Here is a 9,529-nt window from a genome sequence, read left to right on the forward strand (position 1 = left end):
GATGAGGAAAACCCCAGGGTGAAAGGGTCTTGAGTCAGGCTCTTAACTAGGCAGGCCTGTTAGGCGGCTCTCCTCATTGGCCAGACACTGAGACAGCCCAGGGTCAAACTTCACTGAGGGCTGTCATCTGGGAGACAGATCAGGCATTCCCACATGGTTGACTGGCAATGCTTGGACACTTCTCTGACAACATAGCACAACATTCTCACAGGAAACCTCAGCGGAGACCAGTAGGGAGTAAACAGAATTCGCTATCGACCAACACAGACTGTGTTACATATCTGACAGAGCCATATGTTGACACTCCAGTCTCTGACTTAAGTCTTTCACTGTCCATTGCCATAAAACAACCATCATACAGTAATGTCCAAAAGTATTATTATTGATAAAGATGAGCAAAAAAGGACTGTATGAAATAACACAAATACTGAGCTATGTAGGTACGCTCAATTATACTAATACAAATGCTCAGAGAAATATATTTAGTTTAACAAGTAATAAAACAAAATCTCAAAAAGATAGGGGTCAAAATGATTGGCACCCCTGTTTTCAATACTTTTCAATACCCCACCTTGCAACGATAATGGCACTGAGCCTTTTTCTCAAATGTTTTATGAGTTTAGAGAGCACATTGGAAGGGATTATAGACCATCCCTCCATACAGAATCTTTCCACATTCTTGATATCCTTAGTCTGTACATATGGACTGCCCTCTTCAATTCAAACCAAGTCCTGAGTGGCACAGCGGTCTAAGGCACTGCATCTCAGTGCTTGAGGTGTCACTACAGACACCCTGGTTTAAAAAAGTCAGGAGACAGACAGCCATTTCAAAATGTTGATTTTGTGGTCAATTAACAATTTCTTTATGGATTTTTACGTGTGCTCGGGGTTGTTTATGTGTGCTTGGGATGTGTATGTGTGCTTGGGGATGTTTATGTGTGCTTGGGGGTTTAATGTGTGCTTGGGGGTTTTATGTGTGCTTGGGTGTTTTATGTGTGCTTGGGGGTATTTATGTGTGCTTGGGGGTGTTTATGTGTGCTTGGGGGTATTTATGTGTGCTTGGGGGTGTTTATGTGTGCTTGGGGGTTTTATGTGTACTTGGGGGTTTTATGTGTGCTTGGGGGTGTTTATGTGTGCTTGGGGTTTTATGTTTGCTTGGGGACGTTTATGTGTGCTTGGGGGTATTTATGTGTGCTTGGGGTGTTTATGTGTGTTTGGGGGTGTTTATGTGTGCTTGGGGTTTTATGTGTGCTTGGGGTGTTTATGTGTGTTTGGGGTGTTTATGTGTGCTTGGGGTGTTTATGTGTGCTTGGGGTGTTTATGTGTGTTTGGGGGTGTTTATGTGTGCTTGGGGTGTTTATGTGTGCTTGCGGTGTTTATGTGTGCTTGGGGTGTTTATGTGTGCTTGGGGGTTTTATGTGTGCTTGGGTGTTTATGTGTGCTTGGGGTTTTATGTGTGCTTGGGGTTTTATGTGTACTTGGGGGTTTTATGTGTGCTTGGGGGTGTTTATGTGTGCTTGGGGTTTTATGTGTGCTTGGGGGTTTTATGTGTGCTTGGGCGTTTTATGTGTGCTTGGGGAGTGTATGTGTGCTTGGGGGTTTTATGTGTGCTTGGGGGTTTTATGTGTGCTTGTTTAAAAAAATGTGTGCTTGTTTTTTTGTGTGTGCTTGGGGGTGTTTATGAGTGCTTGGGGTGTTAATGTGTGTTTGGGGTTTTATGTGTGCTTGGGGTGTTTATGTGTGCTTGGGGGTGGTTATGTGTGCTTGGGGGTTTTATGTGTGCTTGGGGTTTTATGGGTGCTAGGGGTATTTAGCGGTGTTTGGGGATGTTTATGTGTGCTTGGGGTGTTTAGGTGTGCTTTGGGTGTTTATTTGTGCTAGGGGTGTTTGGGTTTGCTTGGGGTTTTATGTGTGCTTGGGGGGTTTATGTGTTTGGGGGATTTATGTGTGCTTGGGGGTTTTATGTGTACTTGGGGGTTTTATGTGTGCTTGGGGGTGTTTATGTGTGCTTGGGGGTTTTATGTGTGCTTGGGGGTTTTATGTGTACTTGGGGGTGTTTATGTGTGCTTGGGGGTGTTTATGTGTGCTTGGGGGTTTTATGTGTACTTGGGGGTTTTATGTGTGCTTGGGGGTGTTTATGTGTGCTTGGGGGTTTTATGTGTGCTTGGGGGTTTTATGTGTGCTTGGGGAGTTTATGTGTGCATGGGGGTTTTATGTGTGCTTGGGGGTTTTATGTGTACTTGGGGGTTTTATGTGTGCTTGGGGGTGTTTATGTGTGCTTGGGGTTTTATGTGTGCTTGGGGGTTTTATGTGTGCTTGTTTAAAAAAAATGTGTGCTTGTTTTTTTGTGTGTGTTTGGGGGTTTTATGTGTACTTGGGGTGTTTATGTGTGCTTGGGGGTGGTTATGTGTGCTTGGGGGTTTTATGTGTGCTTGTTTAAAAAAATGTGTGCTTGTTTTTTTATGTGTGCTTGGGGGTTTTATGTGTACTTGGGGTGTTTATGTGTGCTTGGGGGTGGTTATGTGTGCTTGGGGGTTTTATGGGTGCTTGGGGGTTTTATGGGTGCTAGGGGGTGTTTAGCGGTGTTTGGGGATGTTTATGTGTGCTTGGGGGTGGTTATGTGTGCTTGGGGTGTTTAGGTGTGCTTTGGGTGTTTATGTGTGCTTGGGGTTTTATGTGTGCTTGTTTTTTGAATGTGTGCTTGGGTTTTTTATGTGTGCTTGGGGGTTTTATGTGCGCTTTGGGTGTTTAGGTGTGCTTGTTTTTTTATGTGTGCTTTGGGGTTTTATGTGTGCTTTGGTTTTCTTTGTGTGCTTGGGGTGTTTATGTGTGCTTGGGGTGTTTATATGTGTTTTGGTTTTCTTTGTGTGCTTGGGTTTTTTATGTGTGCTTGGGGTGTTTATGTGTGCTTGGGGGTGTTTATGTGTGCTAAGGGGTGTTATGTGTGCTTGGGGTGTTTATGTGTGCTTGGGGTGTTTATGTGTGCTTGGGGGTGTTTATGTGTGCTTGGGGGTGTTTATGTGTGCTTGGGGTGTTTATGTGTGCTGGAAGATCCACTTGAGGCTAAGTTTTAGCCTCCTGGCATAATTTTGGACCTGACTGTACGTGTTAATTTTTTACTTTAACCGAAACATATCTTCACAGTGTACATGGACCTGACTGTACGTGTTAATGTACCTTCACAGTGTACATGGACCTGACTGTACGTGTTAATGTACCTTCACAGTGTACATGGACCTGACTGTACGTGTTAATGTACCTTCACAGTGTACATGGACCTGACTGTTTGGTTTTGTGTTATGTGCCTGGTGGATCAGTGATCAGTGCTGTGGTACCTGCTATTTTACAGGTTTGACTGTCCAGTGCTGTGTTGCAGGTTTGACTGACCAGTGCTGTGTTGCAGGTTTGACTGACCAGTGCTGTGTTACAGGTTTGACTGTCCAGTGCTGTGTTGCAGGTTTGACTGTCCAGTGCTGTGTTGCAGGTTTGACTGACCAGTGCTGTGTTGCAGGTTCTACTGACCAGTGCTGTGTTACAAGTTTGACTGTCCAGTGCTGTGTTACAGGTTTGACTGACCAGTGCTGTGTTGCAGGTTTGACTGACCAGTGCTGTGTTACAAGTTTGACTGTCCAGTGCTGTGTTACAGGTTTGACTGACCAGTGCTGTGTTACAGGTTTGACTGACCAGTGCTGTATTACAAGTTTGACTGTCCAGTGCTGTGTTGCAGGTTTGACTGTCCAGCGCTGTGTTACAGGTTTGACTGTCCAGTGCTGTGTTACAAGTTTGACTGTCCAGTGCTGTGTTGCAGGTTTGACTGTCCAGTGCTGTGTTGCAGGTTTGACTGTCCAGTGCTGTGTTGCAGGTTTGACTGACCAGTGCTGTGTTACAGGTTTGACTGACCAGTGCTGTGTTACAGGTTTGACTGACCAGTGCTGTGTTACAGGTTTGACTGTCCAGTGCTGTGTTGCAGGTTTGACTGACCAGTGCTGTGTTACAGGTTTGACTGTCCAGTGCTGTGTTGCAGGTTTGACTGACCAGTGCTGTGTTACAGGTTTGACTGACCAGTGTTGTGTTGCAGGTTTGACTGACCAGTGCTGTGTTGCAGGTTTGACTGACCAGTGCTGTGTTGCAGGTTTGACTGACCAGTGCTGTGTTACAGGTTTGACTGTCCAGTGCTGTGTTGCAGGTTTGACTGACCAGTGCTGTGTTACAGGTTTGACTGACCAGTGTTGTGTTGCAGGTTTGACTGACCAGTGCTGTGTTGCAGGTTTGACTGACCAGTGCTGTGTTACAGGTTTGACTGTCCAGTGCTGTGTTGCAGGTTTGACTGACCAGTGCTGTGTTACAGGTTTGACTGACCAGTACTGTGTTGCAGGTTTGACTGAACAGTGCTCTAACGGCACCTTACCTTGACAGGTTTCTTCTTCTTTTTGTCTTCCTCCTCATTGTCTGCCTCCTCCTCGTGCTCCTTGCTGCCCTGGGGGAGACTGGAGTAGTTGGCCAGGCTACTGATCATGGTTGATACCATGGGACTAGTCTCCATCTCCTCCTGCAGAGTGCATTGACACACACAGGATAACATGGAAAATGGTCAATTACATATTATACACTGGGTGGTTTGAGCCCTAAATGCTGATTGGCTGACAGCCATGCTATATCAGACCTTATACAAAGGGTATGACAAAACATGTATTTTTACTGCTCTAATTACGTTGGTAACCAGTTTATAAAAGAAATAAAGCACCTTGGGGGTTTGTGGTATATGGCCTATATACCACGGCTAAGGGCTGTATCCAAGCACTCTGCGTTGCATCGTGCTTAAGGACAGCCCTTAGCCGTGGTATATTACCCATATACCACAGCCCCTTATTGCTTAAATAAAACACTACTGTAGCAGGAAATGTAGTGAGCATATTGATGCATAATGGATTCCTTTACATATCTGAGGTGGTGCAACATAATGTCAAATCAAATCAAATGTTATTTGTCACTTGCGCCAAATACAACCGTGAAATACTTACTTTACAAGCCTTTAACCAACAATGCAGAGTTAAGAAAATATTTACAAAAAAACTAAAGTAAAAATAAGTAACACTTAAGGAGGCTATATACAGGGTTTCCCGGTACCGAGTCAATGTGTGGGGTTACAGGTCAGTCGAGGTACCTGAGGTCATTTGTACATGTAGGTAGAGGTAAAGTGACTACGCATAGACGATAAACAGTGAATAGCAGCAGCGTAAAAACAAATGGGGGGGGGGGGGGGGGGGGTCAATGCAAACAGTCCAAGTGGCCATTTGATTAATTATTCAGCAGTCTTGTCGTGCCCTCTTCACCACTGTCCTGGTGTATTTGGACCATGATAGTTGTTGGTGATGTGGACACCAAGGAACTTAACTCTACGATCCGCTCCTCTACAGCCCCGTCGATGTGAATGGGTGTGTTTGGCCCTCCTTCCTAGCACTAGGAACTCTGGACACGCTCCTCTACAGCCCGTCGATGTGAATGGGTGTGTTTGGCCCTCCTTCCTAGCACTAGGAACTCTGGACACGCTCCTCTACAGCCCCGTCGATGTGAATGGGTGTGTTTGGCCCTCCTTCCTAGCACTAGGAACTCTGGACACGCTCCTCTACAGCCCCGTCGATGTGAATGGGTGTGTTTGGCCCTCCTTCCTAGCACTAGGAACTCTGGACACGCTCCTCTACAGCCCCGTCGATGTGAATGGGTGTGTTTGGCCCTCCTTCCTAGCACTAGGAACTCTGGACACGCTCCTCTACAGCCCCGTCGATGTGAATGGGTGTGTTTGGCCCTCCTTCCTAGCACTAGGAACTCTGGACACGCTCCTCTACAGCCCCGTCGATGTGAATGGGTGTGTTTGGCCCTCCTTCCTAGCACTAGGAACTCTGGACACGCTCCTCTACAGCCCCGTCGATGTGAATGGGTGTGTTTGGCCCTCCTTCCTAGCACTAGGAACTCTGGACACGCTCCTCTACAGCCCCGTCGATGTGAATGGGTGTGTTTGGCCCTCCTTCCTAGCACTAGGAACTCTGTACACGCTCCTCTACAGCCCCGTCAATGTGAATGGGTGTGTTTGGCCCTCCTTTCTAGCACTAGGAACTCTGGGCACGCTCCTCTACAGCCCCGTCGATGTGAATGGGTGTGTTTGGCCCTCCTTCCTAGCACTAGGAACTCTGGACACGCTCCTCTACAGCCCCGTCGATGTGAATGGGTGTGTTTGGCCCTCCTTCCTAGCACTAGCAACTCTGGACACGCTCCTCTACAGCCCCGTCGATGTGAATGGGTGTGTTTGGCCCTCCTTCCTAGCACTAGGAACTCTGGACACGCTCCTCTACAGCCCCGTCGATGTGAATGGGTGTGTTTGGCCCTCCTTCCTAGCACTAGGAACTCTGGACACGCTCCTCTACAGCCCCGTCGATGTGAATGGGGGGGCTTGTTCAAGTGTAAGATATAAAATGTGCACTACGAATAAAAACTACAAATCACAGTAACAAATCACCAGTAACAAATCACCAGTAACAAATCACCAGTAACAAATCACCAGTAACAACTGAGAGTCCCTTTGAGTTGGAAAAAAATAATAGACTCGGCATTTCTGTAGCAGTTTGGAAATGTGCTTCTATTCACCTGAAGTTTTCACTTGTCCTTCAAACAGTAATGACCCTCATTAATCGATGTCAGGGCCCTTATTCAATCACTCTCTGAACCGTGTGTGTGTGTGTGTGTGTGTGTGTGTGTGTAACTGCCTACAAATTGCAGTCTCACAGGCAGGACCATCCTCTGTTCATCATAGGCTTGATTTGTGTTGCACATGCACAAATAAATGTGTGTGTATGTGTGCGTGCGTGTGTATGTGTGCGTGTGTCTGTCTGTGTCTGTGTGTGTGTGTGTGTGTATGTGTGCGTGTGTATGTGTGCGTGTGTCTGTCTGTGCCTGTGTGTGTGTGTGTGTGTGTGTGTGTGTGTGTGTGTGTACATACCTCAAACAGAGCCATATGTTTGCCATCGTATTTCTGGCTCTTCTCCGTAGCATCACTGCTGTTGATGAAAGGACTACTCTCCTTGGGGTTCCCATCACCTAGAAGAAGAAATGCAAAGCCTTCATCAGATGGGTTCAAATACAATGCATCCCTGTTCTATTCAATACCTAAAATGCACAATGCTCATTTTTCTCCACTGTGTCTTTATGAATAAACAGAACCGTTGGCTCTCTGAGCTTAATTTCCTTAACAAGTGACCCTGAACCGCCAACTAATGTGATGCCATGCTTTGGGTCTGCAAGGCTTCCAGCGAGGTTGATAGCCCGAGTTAAGTGCTCACTTAAAAAAACAACACAAAGTCCACAAAGTTTCACACTCGCTTGCCTGTCAGTTGAAACTATATTCATTTCAAAACCAGGGCGAAAACATTGTGCTGTCGCCAGGTCCGCATTAGAAACACTTGAAAATCCCTCTGTTTACAATACTAAGGCACAGACATAGTCTATATCTGCCTTCTCTCCCCCTCCAGTCCTTCTCTAAGATGGCAGATAGCGCCCTCTCTCGCCTGGGGTCATGTCTTTTAGTGAGGCCGAGGCAACCATGTGCGCTGACGGTAGGGCATCACTAACTGCATGCCCTCTCTGTACTCTTCTCTCTCTATGGGGTAGAGAATGAGAGAGGGATTTCTGAGAGAAGGAGAGAGAGGGTTATGAGAGAAGGAGAGAGAGGGTTATGAGAGAAGGAGAGAGAGAGTTAGGAGAGAAGGAGAGAGACGGTTATGAGAGAAGGAGAGAGGGATTTCTGAGAGAAGGAGAGATGGGGTTATGAGAGAAGGAGAGAGAAGGTTATGAGAGAAGGAGAGAGAGGGTTATGAGAGAAGCAGAGAGAGGGTTATTAGAGAAGGAGAGAGGGTTATGAGAGAAGGAGAGATGGGGTTATGAGAGAAGGAGAGAGGGATTTCTGAGAGAAGGAGAGAGGGTTATGAGAGAAGGAGAGAGGGAGTTATGAGAGAAGGAGAGATGGGGTTATGAGAGAAGGAGAGAGGGATTTCTGAGAGAAGGAGAGATGGGGTTATGAGAGAAGGAGAGAGAGGGTTATGAGAGAAGCAGAGAGAGGGTTATTAGAGAAGGAGAGAGGGTTATGAGAGAAGGAGAGAGAGGGTTATGAGAGAAGGAGAGAGAGGGTTATTAGAGAAGGAGAGATGGGGTTATGAGAGAAGCAGAGAGAGGGTTATGAGAGAAGGAGAGAGGATGTTATGACAGAGAGAGATGGTGGGGTTATGAGAGAAAGAGAGAGGGGGTAATGAGAGAAGGAGAGAGGGGTTATGAGAGAAGGAGAGAGGGATATCTGAGAGAAGGAGAGAGAGTGTTATGAGAGAAGGAGAGAGAGGGTTATGACAGAGAGAGAGGGGGGTTATGAGAGAAGGAGAGAGAGGGGGTTATGAGAGAGAAGGGGGTTATGAGAGAAGAGAGAGAGGGGTTATGAGAGACAGACAGGAGATGACAGACAGAGAGAGGAGGTTATGAGAGAAAGAGAGAGGGGGTTATGAGAGAAGGAGAGAGGGGGTTATGATAGATGGACAAAGAGAGAGGGGTTTATGACAGATGGATAAACAGAGAGGCAGAGAGAGAGACAGAGAGAGGCAGAGAGACAGAGAAATAAAGAGAGACAGAGAGGGAGATAGAGATGGAGAGGGATAGAGAGAGAGAGGAGAGAAAGAGAGACAGAGAGAGAGAAAAGGGCAACCAGTGAAGAACAAACACCATTGTAAATACAACCCATATTTATGCTTATTTATTTTATCTTGTGTCCTTTAACTATTTGTACATTGTATATATATATATATATATAATATGACATTTGTAATGTCTTTACTGTTTTGAAACTTCTGTATGTGTAATGTTTACTGTTAATTTTTGTTGTTTTTCACTTTATATATTCACTTTGTATGTTGTCTACCTCACTTGCTTTGGCAATGTTAAGACATGTTTCCCATGCCAATAAAGCCCTTGAATTGAATTGAATTGAATTGAATTGAGAGACAGATTTATAGACAGACAGACAGACAGGTCATCAAGACTCCTCTAGCATCCCAAAGCCCAGGTCATTTAGATCCCAAAGCCCAGGTCATTAAGACTCCTATAGGATCCCAAAGCCCAGGTCATTAAGACTCCTCTAGGATCCCAAAGCCCAGGTCATTTAGATCCCAAAGCCCAGGTCATTAAGACTCCTCTAGGATCCCAAAGCCCAGGTCATTAAGACTCCTCTAGGATCCCAAGGCCCAGGTCATTAAGACTCCTCTAGGATCCCAAAGCCCAGGTCATTAAGACTCCTCTAGGATCCCAAGGCCCAGGTCATTAAGACTCCTCTAGGATCCCAAAGCCCAGGTCATTAAGACTCATCTAGGATCCCAAAGCCCAGGTCATTAAGATCCCAAAGCCCAGGTCATTAAGATCCCAAAGCCCAGGTCATTAAGACTCCTCTAGGATCCCAAAGCCCAGGTCATTAAGATCCCAACGCCCAGGTCATTAAGAT

General features: G+C 46.1%; 1 protein-coding gene across 1 annotated transcript in view; it reads right to left on the reverse strand.

Annotated features, from left to right (window-relative positions):
* The window catches only part of slc12a5a (solute carrier family 12 member 5a), a 112,751-nt gene extending 105,155 nt beyond the window's left edge, over positions 1-7,596 (reverse strand). Inside the window, exons 1-3 of the mRNA XM_065021935.1 lie at positions 7,560-7,596; positions 6,995-7,092; positions 4,409-4,549 (exon numbers count right to left, since the gene is read on the reverse strand). Of these exons, the coding sequence (XP_064878007.1) occupies positions 4,409-4,549; positions 6,995-7,092; positions 7,560-7,596 (276 nt within the window). The remainder of the gene's footprint in view (positions 1-4,408; positions 4,550-6,994; positions 7,093-7,559) is intronic.
* Positions 7,597-9,529: the final 1,933 nt, after the last annotated feature.

Source organism: Oncorhynchus nerka, linkage group LG2 (genome assembly GCF_034236695.1).
Source record: "Oncorhynchus nerka isolate Pitt River linkage group LG2, Oner_Uvic_2.0, whole genome shotgun sequence".
Taxonomy (NCBI): Eukaryota; Metazoa; Chordata; class Actinopteri; order Salmoniformes; family Salmonidae; genus Oncorhynchus; species Oncorhynchus nerka.